The 26074-nt window shown below is 40.5% G+C and overlaps 1 protein-coding gene across 1 annotated transcript in view; it reads right to left on the bottom strand.

Moving 5' to 3' along the window:
* The window catches only part of GABRA3 (gamma-aminobutyric acid type A receptor subunit alpha3), a 158978-nt gene that overhangs the window by 18688 nt on the left and 114216 nt on the right, over positions 1-26074 (bottom strand). The window contains exons 6-7 of the mRNA XM_063085035.1: positions 23234-23377; positions 9700-9852 (exon numbers count right to left, since the gene is read on the bottom strand). Of these exons, the coding sequence (XP_062941105.1) occupies positions 9700-9852; positions 23234-23377 (297 nt within the window). The remainder of the gene's footprint in view (positions 1-9699; positions 9853-23233; positions 23378-26074) is intronic.

Here is a 26074-nt window from a genome sequence, read left to right as displayed (position 1 = left end):
ACTTCAAAATATACTACAAAGCTATAGTAAACAAAACAGCATGGTACTGGCATAAAAACACACACAGACCAGTGGAACAGAACTGAGAACCTAGAAATTAATCCACATATCTACAGCCAACTAATTTTTGACAAAGGCATCAAGAGCAATACATTGGGGAAAGGACAGTCTCTTCAATAAATTGTGCTGAAAAAACTGGATATCCACATGCAGAAGAATGAAACTAAACCCCTTTCTCTCACCATATACAAAAATCAACTCAAAATTGATTAAAGACCTAAATGTAAGACCTGAAACTATAAAACTACTAGAAGAAAACATAGGGAAAACACTCCAAGACATTGCTCTGGGCAAAAATTTTACAGAGAAGACTTCTAACGCACAGGCAGCAAAAGCAAAAATAGACATGGGATTACATCAAAATAAAAGGTGTCTGCACAGCAAAGGACACAATCAACAAAAAGAGGAGACAACCTACAAAATGGGAGAAAGTATTTGCAAACTATGCATCTGACAAGGGGCTAATATCCAGAATATATAAGGAACACAACAGCAAAGAAAAACAAAAAACAAACTGGTAATTTGATTTAAAAAATTGGCAAATGCCTTAAATAGGCATTTCTCAAAAGAAGACATATGAATGGCTAACAGATATGTGAAAAAATGCCCAGCATCAGTAATCATGGGGGAAATGCACATTAAAACCACACGAGATACCATCTTACTCTAGTTAGAATGACTACTATCAAAAAGACGAAAAACAACAAATGCTGGCAAGGATGCAGAGAAAAGGGAACTCATACACTCTGTTGGTGGGAACATAAATTAGTACAACCATTATGGAAAACAATATGAAGTTTTCTCAAAAAAACGAAAAATAGAACTACCATATGATTTGGTAATCCCACTACTAGGTATTTATCCAAAGTAAAGGAAATCAGTATACCAAAGAGGTACCTGCACTCCCATGTTTCCTGAAGCACTATTAACAATTGCCAAGATATAAAATCAACCTGTGTCCATCAACAGATGAATGGATAAAGAAAATGTGGTATATATACAGAATGGAATACTACTCAGCCATAAAAAATAATGAGATTGTGTCACTTGTGGCAACATGGATGAGCCTGAAAATAAATTATTTTATGTGAAATAAGTCCAGCAAAGAAAGATAAATACTGCACGTTCTCACTCATATGTGGCCACTAGAAAATGTGAGCTCATAGAAGTAGAAAATAGAATTAAGGTTACTAGAAGCTGGGAAAGGTAGGGGGCAGAGGGTATAAGGAGAGGTTGGTTAATGGATATAAACTTACATCTAGGTAGGAAGAATAAATTATAATATTCTATAGTAGTGCTAGGTGTCTATAATTAACAATAATTTATTGTATATTTTCAAATGGTTAGAAAAGAGGAGTTCAAATGTTCTCATCATAAAGAAATGGTAAATGTTTGTGGTGATGGATATGCTAATTATCCTGATTTGATCATCACATAGTGCCTACACGTATCAAAATATTATTCTGTACCCCATAAATACGTACAATTATTATGTGTCAGTTAAAAAAATTTTAAAATAAAGTTAAAAACAGAATATGTCAAAGCTGGATGGGTCCACCTAGTAACCACCCCATCCCAATGGGTATAGGAAGAGGAATCTGTAGTACAGTACTTCTAACAGTTGTCCTCTAACCTCTGCTTAAACATTCTACTGAAGAGTTAGTAGCTCATTTCATTGTGAGAGAGCTTTTAAATGAGGAGCACCTGCCTTATAAGCCAAAACCTGCCTTTTTCTAACTACCAGCCCACTGACCTCAGAGTTCCTTTCGTGGCCACACAGGAAGAAAACAATCTGCTCCTTCCTCTCCAGGACAGGCTTTCAGAGACTTGAAAAGGTGGCTATGGTTCCTTGTGAATGTCATCTCCAGAATGAGCATGGAGATTTATTTTCTCCTCACGAACTCCTTCTTTTATTCAGCTTCATCATCCCCCATCCTAGTAGTTTTTTTTCTGAACAGCCCAGAACTGAGCCCAAGATTCAGGACGTGGTCTGAGTTCAGTAGGGTTTTCACCTACTTGCTTTGTATCTTGGGCACTTTCCTTAGTCTTCCATTCTCCCCACTTGTGAATATTCCCTACGGTCTCTATCCGATTTTGATAAGGGAGTTGCTGTACCCAAAGTCATTCAGACTTGAAGAAAGGGAAAACGTCACGAAATCTTTCTAAGTGTTGGCATGATGAAAAGGATGGGGAATGGCATGCTTCTCTGCGTAGCATCTCTCATCCCATTAGGACTTCATTCCGTGCCCTCCTTGACCCAAGCTCATGAGATTCAGACGATGTTCCCTCCATCTAAGCACCAGCACACTACTGTGAGTGTGCCAGAGAGGACAACTGCATTTGCTGATAAGATAGGAGTGGAAGCCCCAGAGGCTACAACACATATGGCTGACTCTCTGGGTAGAGTTAATTTGGGGGCTTCCTCTCCTATGTTGCTCTCTTGAGTATCTTACTTATACATTTGCTATATAAATACAAATCCAGACTGGAAAAGACTGGAAATCCAGTACAATTTCAACAGAGAGACCCTAAAGGAGCACCTTTACACAAACTAGGCAGCAACATTAAGGCCAAATAGCAAAAACACATTTTAAGCCATGTCAGGAATCAGCCACATATATCTATTAACAAACTAACTGAATGTGTGACCTGGTATGCTCTGAGAATGGACTCAAGGCTCAGTAATACTCAGATCATATCAAACAAGTAATGACTGATGGGAGAAACAAGCTACCTCATTTATGGTTATCAGCAAATGCAGTCGTCCACACTGGCATATTCATAGTAGTGTGCTAGTGCTTAGATGGAGAGAACTACACTGCAACACAGTGTTTCTGTGCCATATCTCAATAGGATTTAGAGAGCTCTATCCTCTAGTGCTTAATTAGAACTGTCATATCTTATGGAGAGCTCTTCCATAGTCAGAGCTGTTAGACCCTCAATCAAGAATTTGGTAAACTTCATAGATGGACAAAAAGATTCTCAGCATTTTAAGAGATCCAGCCTGTCACCTACTGCTTCTCGTTCATGACTCTTCTAGAAAGCCTTTCTTGAAAGGTTCAGGCAGAACTGACTGCTCCTCCTTGCTGCCTTTGAGTACTTCTAGCACACTTACTTGATATATGTCTATCCTACCAAACCATATGTGTGTCCAATGACTTTAATCCCTGGACCCAATCAACAGCCCATGACACTGCATCACAATTGCTCCCACCAGAGTTAATAATGTACTTTTCTTACAGTAACTATATTGTTATTATCATCAATAATATAGTTCTTAATGTCTTCTTTACTCCAACATTACAACTGTCTATTCTGTGCCTTACACAGAGTTAGGCCCTCGGGATACAAAATCTAAAATATTTCAGACCACAGCATTCGAAATGAGCACCCATTCTCTCCCTGGGAGGTAACCAGAATTAATCATGCTCCATACACCTGTGTACCTCAGACACCCCCACAATGGCGAGGCTATTTGTTAATTAATTGTCTGTCAGGCTCAATCCTGTTTTACGAAGTGCATTGCTAAATCTGACCCTATCCCTCATATCTTCTTTAGAAACTCTTTCTCCCAAACCCTTCCAAGTGTCCAACTCTGCTTCTCTATGACTGGCAAATTCACCTGTATTCTCAGCCTGTTCTCTGAATGCATGTTCCCCTTTTGGTCTTAACTGAAACCTGGCCCTCCTCTTGAGTACACTGTTTCTGTTCTCAAAAAGTAACTGATAATTCAGAATCAGGAGCTTAAGAAGTGGGGTCCACATTTTCTTTGATCTCTAATACTCCTTACACCATTACATGATCACAGTGTTGGGGTAACCTGTGCTCCTTTGAGACTTCTACATCTGTTCACATCCTTCTGCGCCCTTTCTCATAGGTATTATTTATAGAATACTTCCATAACCCTAAAGGTTCCTTTGTGCCCATACCATCCCCTCCTTGGTCTCAGTTAACCACTGATCTGCTTGCTTTAACTATGGATTAGATATTTTTCCCTTAGAGTTTCACGTAAATATCATATCGTATGTATTGAATTGTGTCTGGATTCCTTCACTCAGCATAATATTTGTAGGTTCACTCACGTCATCGCATCTATCTTTAGTTCGTTCCTGTTAATTTTAGAGTAGTATTCCATTGTAATGATATGACATAATTTGTTTATTATAATTTGTTTAACATAGTTTGTTTATAATATAATTTCTTTGACAATAGGTGAATACATATTAATGAACATCTGGATTGTTTCCGATGTTTGACAATTATAAATAAATATGCTGCGACAATTTACATACAAGTCTTTGTATGAGCATATGCTTTCATTTCTCTCGGTAAATACCTAGGGATATAACTGCGAGATTATATGGTAAGAATATGTTTAACTTTATATGATACTGTCAACTATTTTCTAAGGTGATTGATCATACCATTTAACATTCCCAGCTGATACATGAGTTTCAGTCAGCATGCATCCTTGACTTATGAAAATTTAATATTAATTGGTACTTTTACAATTCTACCTGATAACAAAAGTCCCAAGAACATTATATCTCCATGTATTCCTATTTCAATTTATATAGATTATATTATGGTCTAGTATTTTATTCTGAATTTATTATTTACCCAATAAGCCACTGTTATTACTTACATCAAATACTCATTTATCATTATTCATATATTTATTATTTTTATTCTTCTTTTTTAATACATCTTCTTTTTAATACACCTTCAAGTTTGTACATTTTAAAGTGTTTGGGCAAATGTATACAATTGTGTAACTACTATCCCAATCAAGATGTAACATTTCCACCACCCCAGTAAGTTCTCTCATGCCCATTTTTAGTCAATCCACCACCCTAGAAGAAGCCATTGTTTTGATCTCTAACAATATAGCTTAGCTTTGCCTGTTTTAGAATTTTAAATAAATAAAGTCATATATTCTGTACTACTGTGTGCCTGGATTCTTTAGCTTGATATAATTTTTGAGATTCATCCATACTGTTAGGTGAATTGATAGCTGTTAATATGTTTTATGAATATATCACAATACATTCATGCATTCACTTCTCCATGTATGTACATTTGGATGTTTTCCAGTTTGGGGCTTTTATGAATAAAGATGTTATGAACATTCTTGTATAAGTCTTGTTTAAACTTATATTTTCATTTCACTTGGATGTATATCGAGGAGTGGAATACCTAGGTTATAGGGTAAATGTCTTTTTAACTTTGTAAGAAGCAGTCAAACTCGTTTTCAAAAGAGGTTGTATCATTTTACATCCCTTTCAGCAGTGTAGGGTAGTTACAATTGCTCCTCCAGCTCACCAGTACCTGAGAATGTCAGTCTTTTTAATTTCAGCCATTCTAGTGTTTAAAGTGATGTTTCCGTGAGGTTTCAGTTTACGCTTCCCTGATAAAAACTGATGTGAAGCATCTTTTCAAGTGCTTATGGGCATTTGTGTATATTATTTGGTGAAATATCTGTTCACGTCTTTTGCCCATTTTTAAAATTGGATTCCTTGTCTTTTTATTAGTGAATTGTAGGAACTCTTCATATTTTTGGAATACAAATCCTTTAGCAAATCTGTAACATAAAATGCTTTATCCCAGTCTATGGCTTGTCATTTCATTTTCTTAATGTCACCCTTTGAATAGCAGAACTTTTTGATTTTGATGAGGTCCAATTTATTAGTTTGTTTTCTTTACTGTTATTACTTTTTTGTGCACTAAGGAATTTTTGCTCTAGCAAAGGTTGCAAAAATATTTTCTTCTAAGAATATCATACTTTTAACTTTTATATAAGTTAATGACCAATCTCAAATTAATGCCCGGCAGTGCCATCTTTGTCATAAATTAAGTTTACATATATGCGAGTCTACTTTTAGGCTCTCTATTTTCCTTATGCCCATAACACACTGTCTTAATTGCTGTAGCTTTTTAATCATTTTTGACATCTTGTGGAGCAAGTCTTTCCATTTCGTTCTTCTTTAGGAGCATATTGGCTATTCTTGGCTCTTAGTATTTACATAAAAATTCTGCAATCACTTTTTAAATTAACATTTTAATTTGGAAGCTTTCACATTAATGCAGTTAATATAAATATGAATTCTAAATTAATGAGAAGCCAAGTGTGAATTAAAAAAGAAATTCTCAGCTCATTAGCTTGGTTGGTTAGAATGTGGCCTTATAACACCAGAGTCACATGTTCAGATCCCTGTACCAGCCAGCCACCAAAAAAAAGAAATAAAAAAGAATTCTCAAATCTTGTATTTCACACAGAGCCCAGACCAAAATAAATATGCTGTCTCCCTGCACTGATAAGTGTGTTTTTCTTGTGTTCTCTTGTGTTGAGGGCATAACTCTTCGATGGTATTGGATTTATGGGAAGTGTGCCTGTATTAATTTCCTACGGCTTATGTAACAAATCTAGTGGTTTAAAACAACAAAATGTATTCTTATGGTTCTGGACACCAGAAGTCTGAAATCAGCTTCACTGGGCTAAGGTCAAGTAGTCAGCAGGGCTTCCTTTCTAGAGACTCTAGAGAGAGAATACAATGCTTTTCCTAGTTTCTAGAGCTGGAACTTGGATTCCTTGCCTGCCTCATGGGCCCCTTCTTCCTCTTCAAAGCCAACGGCAAAGCATCTTCAAATCTCATCTGTTTCCATCATCATACTGCTTTCTTGTCTGTAGTAAAATCTCTCTCTGCTTTACTCTTATAAAGATACTTGTAATGGCATTTGGGGCCTATCCAGATAATACAGGATAATCTCCACATCTCAAGATCTTTAACTTAACCACATATGCAAAGTTATTTTTGTCATATAAGGTCATATTCAGAGGTTCCAGGGTCTAGGACATGGATATCTGTGGGGGAGATTATTAGCCTTCCACAATCTTAGCTCTAACCCTTAACTTCCCTCAGGCTCTCAATGTCTTGTGTAACTTTAAAATTTTAAACTTTTTGTCTATCAAGATCAATAGTCTATCTGCCCATCTTCCTGCTACAACAGTATCAGTTTATGTGATTAACACTCCGGTTTTCAGTTTCTTCTTCTATTTTGGCCCCTGAGTACCTCCTTTAATTTCTTATGAGCTCAGATATTAAAATAATGTTGGGTTTTTTTTTTTAATGTTTTATCTAGCTTTTCTATGATTTTGTAGAGGGAGGTTTATCAGGGTATCTAATTCGTTATATTTCTAAAAATGAGCATTTTAACCCACTCCCATATAGCTTCTGCTCTCTTCACTTCACTAGAACTATTGTTTTCAAGATCATTAACAACCAAGTATATCACCATAGCCCACAGTTTCTGTCTGCATCTTACTTAAACTCACAGTGGAATTCACCCCAGATGATTATTTCCTGCTTCTTGAAATACTTTCCTTCCTTTCTTGACTTCTATGATATCACACCTTTATGACTGTTTATTTTTCCTACTTTACAAGTCACTTTTTCATTTTCTCCACTGTTGCCTCCTCTTAGGCCTGATCTAAAAATGCTGATTCTTTCCAAAATATCATTTACTATTTGTTTAACTACAAAGTACAGCTTCAGGATATTAGTAGGAATGCCTTCTGTGTGGGTACCCAGTACACCCAAGTATATGTTTCCATTGCCATATAGTCAGTTTAGTAGCTTAAAGGAATTAATTAATATTTATGTCCTAGAAAATCTTACAGTGGAAAACAGGCAGAAAATGTTTTATATGCTTTAAGTCTCTGAGGGAAAAGTGCTAATGATATGCAGACCTCTTTCTACCTCTTTCTAGACATCAGCAAACTCATATCGAAAGAACTTCCTCCAGCTGTAGGTACTATTGAAAAATCCTTCACACTGTGCAGCCTTTACTAAATATCAAAAATTCCATACTATTTTCAAAAAGGCTAGAGGAGAAGCAGCAAAGTCAGATGCTCATAGAAAAACAATGGGTCTTTAAAAAGCCCTAAATCCACTTCTCTGCTGTCAGTTTGGTTTCTTACTCTTTACCTTCTCCAGTCTGTGCACTAAATTCTTCTCTTTGTGTTTCAGAACATTTGAACTCCTCTCTTCTAGCCGTCTGAGAAAATATACAATAAATTATTGTTAATTGTAGACACCTAGTACTACTAGACACCTAAGTACTAGTAGAACTTATTCCTCCCATCTAGCTGTAAGTTGGTGTCCATTATCCAAGCTCTCCCTATATCCTTCCCCCTCCCTTCTCATCCTCTAGTAACCACTCTTCTACTCTGTACTTCCACGAGCTCAACTTTTTTAGCTTTTACATATGAGTGAGAACATGCAGTATTTCTCTTTCTGTGCGTGGCTTATTTCACTTAACATAATTTTCTCCAAGCTCATCCATGTTACTACAAATGCCAGGATTTCATCCTTCTTCATGGCTGAATAGTATTCCATTGTGCAGATATATCACACTTTCTTTATCCATTCATTTGTCGATGGACACCTAGGTTGGTTCCATATCTTGGTTATAGTGAATAGTGCTGTAATGAACATGGGAGTGCAGATATCCTTTTGGTATACAAATTTCCTTTCATTTGAATAAATACCTAGCAGTAGGATTGCTGGATCATATGGTAATTCTATTTGTAGATTTTTGAGGAACCTCCATACTGTATTTTCCATAATTGCTGTACTAATTTACATTCCCACTAACAGTGTGTAAGAGTTCTCTTTTCTCTGCATCCTCACCAGCATTTGTTTTTTGTCTTTTTGACAATAGCCATTCTAACTGGAGTTGAGATGAAATCTCACTGTGGTTTTGACTTGCATTTCCCTGATTGTCCCCCCTCCCCCAAGTTCCTGTTGAATTCTTTCACCACAGGACAGTGATTGAAACAGAACATTTTCAGAACAGACATGAAGACAGTTTACATCAGATAAAAAGAAAGCTGCTGACTTATGGCAAAAATCATTTTGAAATAAGAGGTCAATAGAACAGCTATGATTTTGCAGAATGTATCGAAATTATCAACCCATTCTTAACAGTCAGTAGCAAGAGTCTATAGTTAAATATCGGTTTTAGCAAGAGCACAATATAAAATAAAGAATTTATTTTACAAATAGAAAAAAATTGTTTTATTTTTTAAACATTTTACACTAACTCATTTATTTTTTATTCTATTTTATTTTTGCTTGACAAACAATTGTGTATGCTATGGTTACAGTGTGATGTTATAAGTACACATTGTGGAATGATTAAATCAAAGTTCTTTTTAAATAAGGAAATGTTATTCTAATCCAGGGTATCAGAAGACATCGCCAGCATGGGACACAGATGACACCCAACAAAGTCAGGAAATAAAGAGAAATCAAAAATAAATATATATGTATAACAAAATAAATTCTCTTTCTTTCACTGAAGGCTCAGTCCCTCTCGAGCTTCTGGGGCAAACATCAGGGAGAGAGAAGGACTTTCAGTAACCTGACTAGTTCAGCACTCTTCCTATTCTCACTTCCCTGTTAAGAATCCACCTGCCCGAGACTCCAGCATTTGTTGACTCGGTCACTACTGCTGGGCTCACGTGTTGTTCCCATTATCTGCAGAAGTGGCTCTTCCACCTTTCTCACCTCTGCTTTGCCCGCCCGTGGTAAGACTTCGCACATGTCCCTCCCCCGTTCTCAATAAAGCAACACTCACCAAAAACCGTGCGGGCAGGGACAGACTCTCTGTTGAGCCAGAAAGACACTTGTGACAGAATGACAGTCATGATACATGGCAAGTAGGTCTGGATCACAAAGTAGCCAATTTTCCGTTTGAGATGAAAGTGGGTTGTCATGACGACATATTCTCCTGGAGAGAAGTGAAATTAGGCGGTATGAAGCTACATAAACATTGCTAAATCATGCAGTTCACAGAGCTCCTTCGTCTTACATTCAACGTAAGACATCCCAGCACTTTCCAAGTCCATGTAACCAGAACTGTTTAGTAATTATGAAACGGTGTGGTTTTGTTTGTGAAAAATATGCTAACAGTGTTTCAATACAGCTTGCTCAAAGCAATTTTGACACAAGTTAATTCAAATAAATGAATATTCTCATTTAAATAAGAAATAGCAATCTCTTCTACAGCACTTGCTATGTGATAGGCACTCATCTAGCACTTCAGCATTATTAAAATATTGAATCCTTACATCAACCCCACGAGGTAGGTACTATTGTTAGTCTCATTTTATAGGTCAAAAAACTGAGGCAAAGAGAGATTAGGCAACTTGCAGAAGGTTACCCAGCGAGTAAGCAGTGGGGCCCAGATTTGAGCCCAGATAGGTTGGCTCCACAGTTCACGCTTTTTAACCACTATGCTCTGCTGTTCTAATAAACTTATTTGGTTAGAACCAAAAGTTCACACAGCAAAATGTAGGCTGATTTACATTACCACACTCCCAAAATAAGAGTGAAAACCTATTGAGCTCTTACCATGTGACAAACAATTTTCTGAGGGTTTCTGAAGTATCCTCCCAACGGCCTTGTCAGGTGGGCACTAACTATTACCCCATGTTGTTAAATCCAATAGTCAGTTCTCAGTCTTTCTGGATTTGTCAGCAGCATTTGGCACAGCTGAGTCTCCTGTCCTCCTGAAATTACTCTCCACAGAACTTCTACGCCGTGATGCTCTTCTGGTTTCCCTCCTACCTCACTGACCATTTCTCCTCAGTCTTATTTGCTGGCTCCTTTTAATCTCTAAACATTGGAGGATGTCAAGACTCAGTACTTGTACTTTGTTCTGTCTCACTCACGCCTTGGCACTCTCATCCAGCCTGTGTCTTTAATATCTTAAACTCTACGACTCCTCAATGTATTTATATTTTCTGCCTGGGCTTCCTGCTTCTTATGGGTTGAGTTGTGTTCCCTCAAAGGATATGGTGGAGTCCTTACCCCTGGTACCTCAGAATGTGGCCTTATTATAGGGTTGTTGCAGATATAAGAAGGTACTTCAAAAAGTTCACGTAAAAGAGAATTGAAAGACAATATGAATCCTTCCATGAATTCTTTGAAGACCCTTTGTAGTTAGTAATGATAAGGCCATACTGGAGTAAGGTGGACTTAAAATCTGACATGACTGGTATTCTTATAAGAGGAGAGAGACACACAGAAGAACACCACGCAGTGACAGACATTGGAGCGATACATCCACAAGCCAAAGAGCAGCAAGGATTGCTGGTCACCCCAGAAGCCGGAAGAGGCATGGGAACGATTCTCCCTTAGAGCCTCCAGAAGGAAGCAACCCTGCCGATGCCTTGATCTAAGACCTCCAGCCTCCAGAAATGTGAGACAATAAATGTCTGTTGTTTTAAGCTGCCCAGTTCGTGGTACTTTGTTACAGCAGCTCTACGGTTTCCTACTCAAATCTAGATTTATATATTCAACTACCTATTAGATATTACCGCTTGGGAACGTAATAGGCATCTTGACCCAGGATGTCCAAATCTTGGCTTTTACTCTCCCCCTGCCTCACACCCCTCCAAACCGGCTCCTGAAATAGTTTACCCTCTTAACAAATGATAGCTCTCAGGCTACAAGGCCAAAATCAAAATCTTCAAAATCCTTAACATCATCAACACACTCTCTTTCTCATACACACTTTCTCTCATATACGCACGCGCAGGGGCACACACGCGCGCACGCGCGCGCGCGCGCGCACACACACACACACACACACACACACAGTCAATAAATCAATCAAGTAGCAAATTCCTCCAGTTCTTCCTTCAAAATATATCCATAATTTGACCATTTCTCACCACCTCTACTGCTACCACCCTAATCTAAGCCACCATTATCTTTCACCTAGAGTGCTGTAATAGCTTCCTAATTGGTCTCTGCTTCTGCTCTTGTCCCCTCTTCAATGCATTCTTAGCACAGCAGCCAAAAACAATCCTATTAAAATGTAAGTCAGATCCTGTCTCTGTTCTGTTCAAGACCCTCTGATGGTTGACCATCTCTCAGAGTAAAAGCCAAATTCTCCCTAATGTCCCCCAAAGACCCATGCGATGTGACCACTCTAATACCTCTCTTATCAGAGCTTCTTATTTGTCACCTCTCTCCCTCCACCCACATTTGATTTGGGCAGGATTCCAGAATGAGGCAATTTCCCACCTTCTTATTTTATCCACTCCCTTGTACCTAAGCCTAGGAAGCACCATCTGGTCATCTAACATTCAATATACAACCCATATTATGTGTGTATTCACATCCCAGCTTGTTTATGTGAATAAAATACAAGTAGGCTTATTTTTAATTTAGCAAAGGATCTCATACAACTTTGGAGTCTCTCTCTCTCGCTCTCTCTCTCGCTTGCTCTCTCTTGTGTCCATCTCTGTTTCTTTCTCTCGTATTCTTTCCCTTTGCTTTCTCTCCCCACTGAGAAGGCATTCAGGATTTATTTTTCATGAAAATTGGACTTTGATCAGCTTGGGTATTTTCCCCCTTCCCCATCTTAGGCTCACACTCCTGAACTGCTACCTATTAATTCTATCTCTGATCATGTGAAATATTTAATATATAATACATATAATAAATATTATTCATTAAGTAGTTACATTCTGTGGATGTGAAAGGCAAAGGAAATGGACTTTTCAAAAACTTATCACATTAACCACTTGTTTTGAATAACTGAATATGATTTCCTCAGTCCTCTCCTTTTCTATTCTTCTTTCCTTTTTCTGTCTTGCTTTCTCACTATGAAGAAGATGAGGTAATTCTCCTTAGTGAGAACTGAAGCTTTTTATTTCAGTAAAAGGTTGGGAAGATTTCCCTTGTTTCTGCCCTTGTAGTGCAGACTATCTGGGTCCAGTGTGAAACAGTCAAAGAAACGATGGAAAACCACTTTTGCATATTCACAAGTATTCACACTCTGGATAGTTTCTATGAGTGAAATTTACAAGTAGCCTTTTAGAAAGCTTAGTAAATTAATTCATTGTGTCAATTAACTGAATAGGTTTTCTTACATACCACTCTGATATTTTATATCTCTACATCTTTTTAATCAAAGTGAAGCTTTAATCTGATTGCAAGATTTTTCCAACTTTCCCCATTCTATTTCCACCCATGTGCCCCCAGCTTATTAAGCTTATTAAGTACCATCTGTGTCATGTGTGAAATATTCAAGGGTACAATATAAAACGTATAATGCATATGTATTCACAAATTAGTTGTTATCTATCAATGAGAAATGCAGAACAAATTAGCAAATTAATGCTGTACATAGCAATTTATTTTGCTAAAGTTAATTGTTATTTTCTCTCCCTCCTTGCCTATACTGCTACCTCTCTGTGTTTCTTTTTATGAAGGATGCCCCTTTAAGTGGTTTAGAGAATTTTCCCTTGCTTTGGCACTTGAGCTTATTAAGCTCCATCTGCGTTAAGTGTGAGATATTTGAGGGCACAATGTAAACACATTCACAACTTAGCTAGTTTTCTAATGTTCTGTGACACACAAGAGGATATTTTAAGTAGCCTGGTGAATTAACTCATTATACAAGGTAGGTGAATATATTTTCTAAATCCGTGTGTGGTATTTTTCCTTCTCTCTATCTCTTTTCCTTGTTCTATACCTTGCTTCCTATATTCTTTTTACCCCCAACTCTCTGGTTTCTCTTTGTGTCTCTCTCTTCCTCATGTTTACTCCTTTGTCATTACTTACCTATGCTACACATCTAAAGAGATTATATAAGGACAATAATAATAAAACAGTTATTCTAACAAAAGATCAAATTTCTAGGACAGATAGAAAAATAAGATCATGCATCCAAGCTATTTTCCTAGAAAATGCAATAATTTTCCAGATGAGGGAAAATAAAACCAGTGCTGAAAATAGGGAATGGTGTCAAAAACTAGCTACAGATTTTAAGAAATTTCATTCATTTATTTAACACACGTTTAATTCTGAAGCAAGGAGTAGAAGCCTTCTGCTTGGAGCTACTTCATAGTAAGGACTTACAGCATTTTGAGAGAAAGTCTATCATACCAAACAGAATGGCCATGGATTGTGGGTCCTTTTTCTGGCCTAACATCCCATTTATATGCTGGACTCTACATAGAGGAGCATATTCAAGATTCAGAAGGGAATGCCCATAATTTATAGTCACAGTGAAAGTAACTGTTGGGAAAATACAGGAAAATGGTCAGGGCACCTCAGATGTTCACAATCTTGCCGAGCACTTGATGATACGCACACACACCCAGGTGTTCCTTGGTTATTGTCTAATGTAATTGCTCATGTGCACCCAGGTGTCCTGGGTTATGGACTTAAGTATAAAGGATGAGTTGCTCTGATCTAGGGTGCCTCCCACCCCCGGGATGCCCCCGGGGGGGGGGGGGGGGGGTCGTGGGGAGGCTGTTGCTGCCAGGGCCCCCAGGACCCTCTGTGAGGCCGCTGCCATTGCCAGACCTGTAAGCTGCTGGACCTGTAAGCTGCTGCTGCAATTGCTGAGGACTGAGCTCGTGTTGTCTGCCAATGGTTCCCAGGATCTTTCCCAATTACCTAGAGCGTGTGGACCTGCATGTGAGCGGTTTGGTGATCCAGCCTAGCACATGAGGGGTTTGTGACCCAGTCTGTACAATGGGTTTGATAGGTCTGAGACTCAACAACTGACAGTCATGTAACTTTACAATTGGCTTAGTCGTGGCAGGATTCTGGGCAGGTAAAGGAGCCCAGCAATTTGCATAGTGGTGGCAGGATTCTGGGCAGATAAAAGAGCCTGGCAATTGGCATCATGGGTAGGATGCCAAGCAGGTAAAGAAGCAGAAAGCCCCTTGGGAGGGGGAGGAAATGTGGCTACCCTTGGGTATGTGGTGCCTGGTGGCCGCTTTCCTGTTGAACAGGGTCTGGTTGTTGTTCACTGTACTGCAAGCCAACATGGACCAGAAACCCCATGAAGCAGCACAGTTTTGAGACTTGCAGCAGAAAGTAGACAGGTTGGAAGTGCGAGTACATGCCCTGGAGGCTGATGTACAGCAACAGGTCACTCCTGCTTCCAACACCAAAGATGCCTGACGAACCTGATGGTGGGTTGGGGGAGACTGTGCATCTCCTGGCACAACCTGCTCATCAGAAAATGAAGCAGGAGCAGCCAATGGGACCAGGAGGACCGGTAGGCAACCCACAGGTGACCCTGGAGAAACAAAGCGGCAGAAACAGGGAGAGCCCCTGGCTGCTGCAGCTATGGGACCTAGGGGTGGATGGTGTAACATGCTCTGGAGATGAGGTAATAAATGCATCTTGCATTTGTCCAAAGGCAAATGGCTCACCAGGTGCCACTTAAACCTGATGGGTGCCATATAAACCTGAGAAATGAGTGCTGCATGCAGATGGGCAGATGACCCAAGCACGGGTGCCCCTGCAGAATTTCAGTATGTTTTCACCTGGTGAAAGGGTAGAAAAGTTAGTCTCTGTTACCACATGCCTGTCTCTGTGGCAGCGGTAATAGAATAGCTGCAGATATGCACAGGGGCAGGGCAGCTACTACTTGATGGATTGGGCCAATGCGGTTGTTCAAACTGTGGGCAAATGCTGCAGAACTGCCTGAGACTGTTGGTGAATAGCCGGTGTAAGCTGAGCTGATTCAAGAGTGGGGGATGGGGCAGCAAGATGCTAATAGCCAAGACAATGAGAAAGGCCCTGAGGGCATTTCAGAAGTTTGGAGGAGCATCCCTCCCATTACAGACCGTGAGGCCTCAGAGAACTGAGTTTCTCTGGAGGACAGACCTGGGTGCCCCTGACTTCAGGAAACTGCTCCCTGCATCCCAGCCGCTCTGGCTGGAGCAGCCCTGCCTCGGGTAGCCCCAAGTGTGATTTGTGCAGCAGCTTTGGAGAGCAAAAGCCGAAAACCTTGGTGGCATTCACGTTGTGTTAAGTTTGCAGGCCAGCAGTATGTGAGAGCAGGGGAGGCATGGAAGCCCCCACCCAGATTTCAGAAGACATATGAAAAAGCCGGGGGACTCAGGCAGAGACCTGCTGCAAGGGTGGAGCTGCTGTGGAGATTATCTGCAGAGCAATGTGGAGCAGAAAAGTGGGGTCAGAGCACCCACACAGAACCCCCACTGAGGAAATATCTAGTGGAGCCAGGATGGGGGACTGCCCACCAGGAGCCCAGAACTGTGGGGCTGCTGGCAATGTGCAGCGATTGCCTGGAAAAGCTGCAGGCACCAGGGCAGCTCGATGGTCTGCACCTGGCAGAGCTGTAGGAGTGAGGCTGCCCAATGTTTTGGGGGTCCAGGTGCCCCAGTGTGCTTAATATTTGCCCTGTTTGGGTTTCAGATTTGTTTGGGGCCTGTTTCTCCTCTTTCCTGGTCTGTTCTTCCCTTTTGGAATGGGAATGTGTACCCAGTGTCTGTCCCACTGTAACTTGGAAGTAGATAAACTTGTTTTTGACTATTTACAGGTACACGGCTGAAAAGAGTTTTGCCTTTAATCTCAGATGAGACTTTGGACTTAGAGTTGGTGCTGGAACAAACTAAAGACTGTTGGGATAGAATAGGATAAGTGAATGCAAGGGTCAGTTATCCTCGCTAAGGGAACATCGCGGAAGATTCTGAATGTGTAGACTATGGCGAGGGACCCTGAAGGGGTAGATTGTTGGAGAAAAAACAGGAAAATAGTCAGGGCCCCTCAGACGTTCAGAATCTTTCCAAGCACTTGATGTAGAGATGCACGTGCACCCAGGTGTTCCTTGGTTATCGTCTAATGTAATTGCACATGTGCACCCAGGTGTCCTGGGTCATGGACTTAAGTATAAAAGATGAGTGGCTCTGATCCACGGCCTCCCCCGCCCCTGGGATGCCTTTGTGAGGGACATGAGGAGGCCGCTACTGCTGCTGGAGGCTGTTGCTGCCAGGGCCCCTGGGACCCTCTGTGAGGCCACCGCCACTGCCGGACCTGTAAGCTGCTGCTGTTGCTGAGGACTGAGCTCGTGTTGTCTGCCAATGGCTCCTGGAGTCTTTCCCAGTTACCTAGAGTATGTGGATCTGCGTGTGAGGGGTTTGGTGACCCAGCCTTTCATGTGAGGGTTTTGTAACCCAGTCTGTACAATGGGTTTGAAAGGTCTGAGACTTGACAACTGGTGTAGTCGTGCAGCTTTACAATAACATATATATATATTTATAAGGTTCCTAAATCAAAAGGTATAAAAGGGTGTGCAGCCAAATGTCCGCCCCCCACATCTGCTCCCAAACTACCCATCCAATTCCCCCTTCCTTTAGGTAACTAAAGTGAACAACCTAGTGTGTATCTTTTAAGAATATTATATTATATATATATATAGTATATAAATATATATGCTAGTTTCAAAACTAGTTTGAAAACATTCACCTGTAATTAAAATAATGTGATACAGATACAGAATAGACAGATACTGATAAATCGCAAAAGATAAATGATAAATACGGATGCAGACCAAAGTGTGTGTATGTGTGTGCAGATTGCAAATTTAATATATGACATAAGCAGCATCTCAAATCAATGAGCAGACTAGACTATTCACTAATGAATATTTGTACAACAGGATACCTTGCCTCACAGTGTAAACAAATTCTAGATATATTAGAGATGTAGATTTTTAAAAATAGAAACAACGAAATACTAAAAAAAAGTAGGTAGAATGTCAGAAGGACTTCCAGTTCATGACAGCAGGCTGAGTACACAGAGTTACCTTGTTTTTCTCTTAACACTCTATAGTGACAGTGAAGACAGTAAAATAGTTTAAACACATAAGGAAAAAGATAACAGGAAAGAACGAATGAACGAGCTCATCAAAATTGTGCCAATGGAGGAAGCCAGCCCAGTGAACCAGGCCTCAGCGTGGATGGGAAGCAGATGGGGTACAGCTGAGGAGGGAGGGCCCTGTGGCCGCACCGAGAGAGGACCCAGGCCTGGAGGCTGCAGGAACCATGTGCCAGCGTCTCAGAAACAGTCAGAAAACAGGAACATTAATTGAAAGTCTGTACATAGAAGAGTTACTATCCCTATGCCCATAGGTACAATGACTGTAGCAATATGTTTACTCTCCCAGCCGAAAGAAAGATAACCATAGTGCCTGTTTCTAAAAGACCTGGAAGAGTCTCTCTATAGAGAACTAGAGTAATTTAAGTGGGTGGTGGGCCCCTAGGAAAGAAATGTAATCCTAACAAAGGATGATATTTACACAGTTGTACTAATACAAATGCGCCTCACTGGTTTTCATCTTTTAAAATCAATCTATAGAGTATTAAAGGCTTAATTATGGGTATAGAACTGTATTGTATCTCACTGGTACTTTAACATATTACCACAAACTTGTGGCTTAAAGCAACATACATTTATGCTGCTACACTCTTGGAGGTCAGAAATCTAAAATGGGTCTCGCTGTGCTAAAATCAAAGGTGTTGGCGAAGCTGCCTTCTTTTCTGGTGGCTCTAGAGAAGAACACATTTTCTCACCTTTTCCAGCTTCTTGAGGCTGCCTGCATTTCCTTGCTTGTGGACCCACAGTTCATGTTTAAAGCCAGCAGCAAAGCTTCTTCTAATCTTTTTTTCTCTGACTCTGGTCTTCCTGCCTCCCCTTTTTAAGGACTCTTGTGAATACACTGTGCCCGCCTGGATAATCCAGGATCACCTCTTTATTTTGAAGTCAGATGATTAGGAACCTTAATTCCTCCTTGCCATGTCACCTAACACATTCACGGGTTCTGGGGATTAGGATGTAGACATCTTTGGAGAGCCATTATCTTGCCTACTATAAGAACTAAATGTACATTTTAATCTGTTTTGACAATAAAAAGCAAAATTTTAGCTGGCAGAAGTTGTAAGAAAAAAGGAGATGCAGATATGAGGACGGAGGACTGATGGGACAAGAAATAGGAGTAACCGTTCCATCAGCTGTCACGACTTAGAACGAGCATGTTGGAGGGGAGGAGAGGTGGGGGAGCGGTCATCAAAGTGAGCTAAGCACACATATTTCAAGGTATGGAATTTATATTTAATCTCTAAACAAAAAATGAAAAACTAGCGGGTTAAAAACATTATTTAGAACTATGGAGGGAACCACCAGAAGTAAAACCTAAGTGGTTAAAATAGAAAATGCAGCTTTTCAGTAAAAACCTTCCTGTTATTTGATTTTTCTTCCTTTCCTTTCCTCTCCTTTCCTGTGTATCTGAATAGCTGATTGAGATGATGGTGACTATTCCCAACATGAAGAGGTGACAGATGTTTGAGGTGATGGATATACTGAGCACCCCGATATGATCATGGCACACAGTATGAATGTACCCAAATATAGAACTCCATCAATATATACAATTATCATGGGTCAATTAAGAAAAATAAAAGAGTAGAATAGTGGTTACAAGAGGTAGGGAAAGGGAGAGAGAGAGGGGCTGGGGAAAGGGTGGTGGACCAGTTGCAAAGCTACAGTTAGATACGAAGAATAAGTCCTGGTGCCCTAGGGTGACAATAGCTAACAATATTGTGTTGTATATTTCAAGATAGAAAAGAGGATAAAAATGTTAAAAACGGAGAGATCTGTGTGGTGATTGTGAGTGTAGACTGATCTACACTGCCTGGTTTCAAAACCTCACTCTTACCAACTTACCAACTGTGACCCTGGGAAAATTCTTTCATCTATCTGAGCATCAATGTCCTTATCTGTAAACCTGGGATAATAAGTGCCCATCTCAGAGTGTTGTTCAAGGGTTAAATAAATTAATACATGTTCTCAGGGCAATTCTTGGCATATATTACATGTTCAAAAATTGACTGTTATAAATTCTACCATCATGCCCATGTGTTACTCTAATCAACAGTAAGAAAACAGGAATGACAATATCCTGTTGCATTAGTTTGCTAGAGCTACCATAACAAAGTACCACAAACTGGACGGGTTAAAACAAAACCAATGCATTCTCTCTCAGTTCTGGGTGCTAGACGTCTGAAATCGAGGTGTCATCAGGGCCATGCTCCCTCTGAATCCCGCAGGGAAAACCTTCCTTGCCTCTTTCTAGCTTTAAGTTGTTGGGGTTCTTTGGCTTACAGAAGCATAACTCTATCTCTGCCGTCATGTTCACATGGTGTTCTCCGCATGTGTGTTTATGTGTGTGTCCAAATTTCCTCTTTTTATAAGGACACCACTCACATTGGATTAGGGGCCCACCCTACTTGAATATGATCTCATCTTAACTAATTACATCTGTAATGAAGTTATTTCCAAATAGGTTCAGATCCTGAGGTACTGAGGGTTGGGATTTCAATATCTTTTGGGGGAACATAATTCAATCTATAACACCCCTGTTGCCCAGGGTGAGGGAAACTGACATGCTCTTACACTGATGGGGGTGCGAGCTGTTTAACCTTTCAGAACAGCAGTTTGTCAATACATATTATTTTTTTAAAAAAATGTGTCTAGTTTCTGAAATAACAATCTTAATATTCTGTATCCTAGGCAGAAAATTACACAGGAGCAAAATGCCATTTGGAAAAGGAAGTGTCTTCACAGCATTGTTATAGCATTAAAACACAGAATGTGGTAGCAGATAATTGGTAAGTAGATTATGATTCATATACATGAGGGCATTACAAATAAAGATATTTTACAGAGCTTCATGACAAAATGCTATAATTCCCAGTGACAACAATACATATCACATTATTGTCAAGAATGCTCTGGCCTTAGAGAAGGGTGTTTTTGTTTTGTTTTATTTAAACAGGTAATAATGAATGTGTGTCCATCCTAATTGTTAACATAGTGTTACTAAATTTTGTGTACATTTTATTTGCATCCTATACATTTAGTGACATGAAGACCTGTTTATAATATAAATTAATTTTAAAAGTTTATAAAAAATTACCAACAGTATCGTTCCATTTATATAAAAACATATATCTATTAAAAATGCAAAGGGAACCTGCTTAAATACCAAAATGTACAATAATCAGTTAATGTGCCAAAATCTAAGATTTTTCTAGATAATGGAATTAAAAACTACTTTAATTACCAATATTTGCTCCTCTGCATATTTCTGATTTTCCGAGCATGAATGTGTACTGTCTGTGTGATTAAAAGGAAACAGTGGTTTAACCAAATGAAACAGGAGCTCCACTGCTTAGATAGACAAACATCGGTCTCACAAGTTGATGCCTGTCAGGCAGTGTCCCCGAGAGGGTGGGCATCTCAGAAGCCAGGGGCCGGCCCTGGGTCTCTGGCACCCGCTGTGCTGTGCTGCACGGGACCTGCTGTGCTGTACTATTCTGTGTCCTCTTTTCCCCACCGCAAAGAAGCGAGCGGCTGGGACAAAGTACAGCGCCCTGCTCTGCAGTGGGGCGAGCGACTGATGGCTGTGCACACGTGGCCGTGTATGCTCCCGCACAGTCCCGGGATGGCCACTTGTGCTCTCATATAAGGGGGGGAGTGGAAGGCCCAGGCCACCTGCCCCCAGGGCTGTGCTCCGCTTGTGCTTTCAGGGCAGGCAGTGGCAGACGTGGCTTCCAGGCGGGCTCGGGCGCGGCCTGCAGGGCCCGCAGCGGGTCTCCCGCCCCTCCCCGCCGCCGGAGGCTCACCCAGTTCGTGGTGACACTGCAGGAAGACCTTGGTGCGAGGACGGTCGCCTGGGCTCTGCTCTTCAATGGGGCTTCAGGAAGAGAGAACCAGGCCGGCGTCCCTTTGTGGAGCGCGATGGCACCGGGCGTTGCCCTGTGCGCACAGCCCAAGAATTGGGTCACCGAAGGCCGGCAGCACGTCTGCGGCCCGCGGGCAGGAAACACGCGTGTTGTCGTCCCGCTTCTCCTCCATGAGCAGTGAGCCGGCCGGGAGGGGTCCGCGACTGGCCCCAGGCCACACTCCCAGGGATCTGAGCCCAGGCTGCTCGGCAGCCCTGCTAACCCCACCCGCGACGGCGCAACGTGACGGGGCCCAGGTGGCCCAGGCACACCTCCCGCCCGCCGGCCACCTCTGCCACCTCCTCTAAAGCCTGGTGCGTGGCCTCAGCAGCCGACTCTCACCGCGGGAGGGAGGGGACTCTTCAGACCTGGGCCAGCCACACCTGCCTGCTCTCCAGCCTGGTCCAACCACGAAGGCCTGCTGGCCCGTGACCCCAGAACGCCGTGGGGGACAGCAGCCGGCCACCCCCGCAGCCCTGCACTCTCTCTCCTCTCCTCATCTTGCTTCTCCAAAAGGCCACGCTTTCTCATCCCTCTGAGCTTTTGACACCTCAGGACTGCCTTGGTTAAAAATAGCCTCTTCCCACACCTAATTCCAGATCTCTAAATCCTGTTTGTTCTTCAAAACCAATTCAAATGCTGCTTTTTCGGTTCCCTCTCCCTGGTCCGGGGTAGAGGGGGAACAGGGAGCAGACAAGATGACAGGCTGTAACATCAGGAGAGGAAACAGCATGTGTCCAGATAATGGAACGAAAGGACAAGAGTACGCCACCTCATTCATAACGTGGATTCACAGAGACGAGTGTGGCTTGAAAGGTAATGCTCAAAGCTTCCATCCTTTCACAGCAAAAAATATTATATGCTATGTGGGCCCCAGCATATACTCCATTTTGCCAAATACCCTAAGGTGAGTTGGGATTCAGGGTGCCTCCCTCAGGCCCCTGGAACTGGTCAGTTTCCTTATGGACAGGACTTAAGGACACAGAATAAAGCTCTAGAACCATCTGTCAATATCCAAAGATTAGCCATTGAGAAGACCTGACAGTTTTACAAACAAGCTTTTTTCTGAGGTGGGTGATGCACTTAAGAAAATAAGTCCATGACTACTCCCTGGCCCTGCTGGCTCTGTGCCTGACATCTCCTGGGGCTGTTAACGTGACACCTCCGCATTAGTTTAAACAAATGTCTTAATGAAACCTTTAGGATCAAAACTCACCTCTCCTATCTCCATGGCCTCCCTCTGCTTTCTCTTTGATCATACTCCAGCCCTGATGCCCCTGACCTTCTGCCCCACTCCCCAAGAGGTAGCAAGGCAGCATGGTTAAGAGAATGGGCTTGGGAGCCATTCTGCCCGGGTTCAGGTTTTGTCTCTGACATTACACAACTGTAACATGGGGCAAATTACTGAGCTTCTATACGTGTCAGTTTCCACATAATAATACCTTCATCACAACACTCTTTTGAAGATTAAGTAAGTTACAAGTACTTAGAACAGTGACTGGCATATGGTGCAGGTTACAGACACGTGTGTTAAATAAAATAAGTAAATACCTGTACTAGACCGGATTATCTCTGTCCCAACAACATGGCCCAGCAGGTCATACTGATTCAGACGGGAGCCATCCTGTGCCACTTCCACAGATCTGTTCTTTCCAAGAGTCCAAGAATAAACCACTTCGGCTGTTGTATAAGCATCTAATGCAGAGAAGGGTCAAGAAGTAGATGTTGAAGGGAAAGGAAAATGATTATCCTTGATACTAAACTTGAATGAGATTAAAATACAACTTCCATCCCCAAAGAGTTCTGGGTATGTACTCTGTCTTCAACTAAAGTAAATTCATCCATTCATCCATCTAACAAACCCTCATTAAATATCTACTATCGTATATGCTGGGTACATCAAAATAAACCCCTAACAGTCTCTTCCTTCAGTGACTCACAGTATTCTAGCCTGCCAATAAACTTTTCCTTCTCTTGGAGAGTAGACAGTAGGGCCGGGAAAAGAGTGGCTAAAATATTACCTCATGCAGATGTCACAAACTCAAATGATTACAGGAGCCAGAGAGGTAGAGGTACCTTAAATGAACAACTCAGACTAATTGTAAGAAAAATAAATTGCCAGAAAAGTAATAACATTTTCTTCAATTAATTATGGGGTGAACATATGAGATAAAGCAAAAATTTATACCAGTGATATATCAAATTAAAAATTGAAAAATGAATATTAAAAATAGCAATAATTAATCATTATAATTTTCTTTTATAACTTATTTATTACCACTTCGATGTGCAAACCAGAAACCTGACACTTTTTGTTCCACACCAGGGTGCTAATGTCAGGTCTTATATTTGGAATTCCAATGTCAAGTACAGAATTTGTATGGATTAACTTAAATTAGGGGTGTGGGTAAGGGAAATGTTGGGGGAATGAGGTGGGGTTATTTAACTTTAGTCAGTGTCTTAAAGGAATGAGTTGATTCCTTTCCAGACACGATTGACTCTTTACATAGCAGATTTCATACTTGGGGTGAGCACCTTGCCCTAAGTCAGGCACCTAGACTCATAATGGGAAGCTGACCACCATACTGTTCGCCCCTTTCCTCCAGGTTTTGAGCTGTCTGTTGTGGGAGGTCTCCAGATCATGCTGGCAACTACTATGCCCATAAAATGCTCTATTTAAACCTTACACCGCAATGCAAATAATTTCTGGTGAATCTGCCAATGAACAAATGTAAATTCTGGGTCTCTGCAAAACTTTGCAACATTAGATATACACTTCATAACAAGTCTGACATTAACACCAACTCACGTGTACTAACTGTGATCTGCTTACATTACACTTTTTAGGACTTTTTAAATATACCTAAGTAAACCACTTTTTGATTTGGTTGTAATGGGCAACATGCCAAAATGTACTTCATTTGCATCAAAATTCTCATTGACATCATGAAAAATATATACATAATTCATTTTTATGCATATATTACATTAAAATATGTTTATTTTACATAATTTATTTTTTATGTCTGTGCTTTCATAAGGTGTGAAAGAAAATGCTGTATAAAATTTAACTTTTCCACATAATTTGCCTTGTATATGGTCTCGGTAATTTCTTCAACACACCAACAACAATGCTTCTAGTTCAACACATAATTTCTGCTGCAGTTAAAAGACACTTTTTGAAATTTGTCATCTATAAAATATTTTGATGCCTAGAAAGGTTTGTTGTTGAATGCATAACTGCATTTCCCAACAGCAACACTTAGTGTATGCATTCAAACACAAAACCTGTTGAACTTTCTGTTTTTTAAAAAAGATTTTCATATCTTTTCTATATATATCAATCAGAACTTTTTAATCATGAATTGCATAATTTTGATATCTACAGTTTTATTTTTTTAACAAAAGCATACACTGCATGCATAGTAAAGATGTAGAAATATTCTTCATTTCTACAAGGAAATACAAACTCTCCCATCATTTTTGAAACACAACCATCTCGGTCTATCTTTTAATTTTTAAAAAATTTTTTTGATAGATATGGGTACAAGATCTATTTCACTTTCCTCTTAATTCTTTCTGGAGTTCTTAATTCTATTATAAGTAAAACAAGAGTGCGAGTGAGTTGACTAATAGCAACTGATATCAGACCCAGATTTCAGGGAGAGAGGTGGAAGTGATGAAGATTATGAGGAATGGGCAAGCATGCACCCAATCTACAAGGGACAGCCACTACTCAGCCTCAGCTGATTCTGGCCATGTAGGATTTAAGCTCATTGTTGTCAGATCTTCTGGTCTTATAAAATAATAAACAAATATGTAATTTTCTGTGACATCTCCAAAATTTCAAATCTTGGCAAATAATTTAAAAAGTTGTAAATACCACATGGATCAAACAAATCACATGCATACCTCCCCAACTTGCAACTTCTGGTCTAGAAACTTCCACCTATAGATGGCTATGGTCCCTGTGATTCAACCTTGGAAACAAAGTATCTTCTGCTGCCTACAGGGTATCTAGGGCTACCAAATGGAACTGTAGATCTTTACTATCACCAAGAAGACAGGGACGTCTCCTCAGGCCTCTTCTCAAACCCTTACCTAAATGTATTCTATTATGTGAGGACTGTCAAAGTGCTGTTAGTGAAATGTGACTTCACAAGGCCCTTACAGTGCCTTCTATCTTTAGTACATATGTTTGGGGTACCCATACTCCTAAGCAGAGAATCACCTGTATATGTCTTCTTACCTTTGCTGTTCAGGTGGTTGTAATACCCTATGTTTAAAGGACAATACAAAATTCTATCCAATCTACCTAAGAGTTTAACAATGTAAAAGCTAGAACAGTATTGTTTAGGGAAAGGGTAAGTGACGGAAAGTTTTTTTTCATCC

Source organism: Cynocephalus volans, chromosome X, assembly GCF_027409185.1.
Source record: "Cynocephalus volans isolate mCynVol1 chromosome X, mCynVol1.pri, whole genome shotgun sequence".
Classification (NCBI taxonomy): Eukaryota; Metazoa; Chordata; class Mammalia; order Dermoptera; family Cynocephalidae; genus Cynocephalus; species Cynocephalus volans.
Note: the sequence above shows the minus strand (reverse complement) of the source record. Positions and strands in the feature narration are given on the sequence as shown.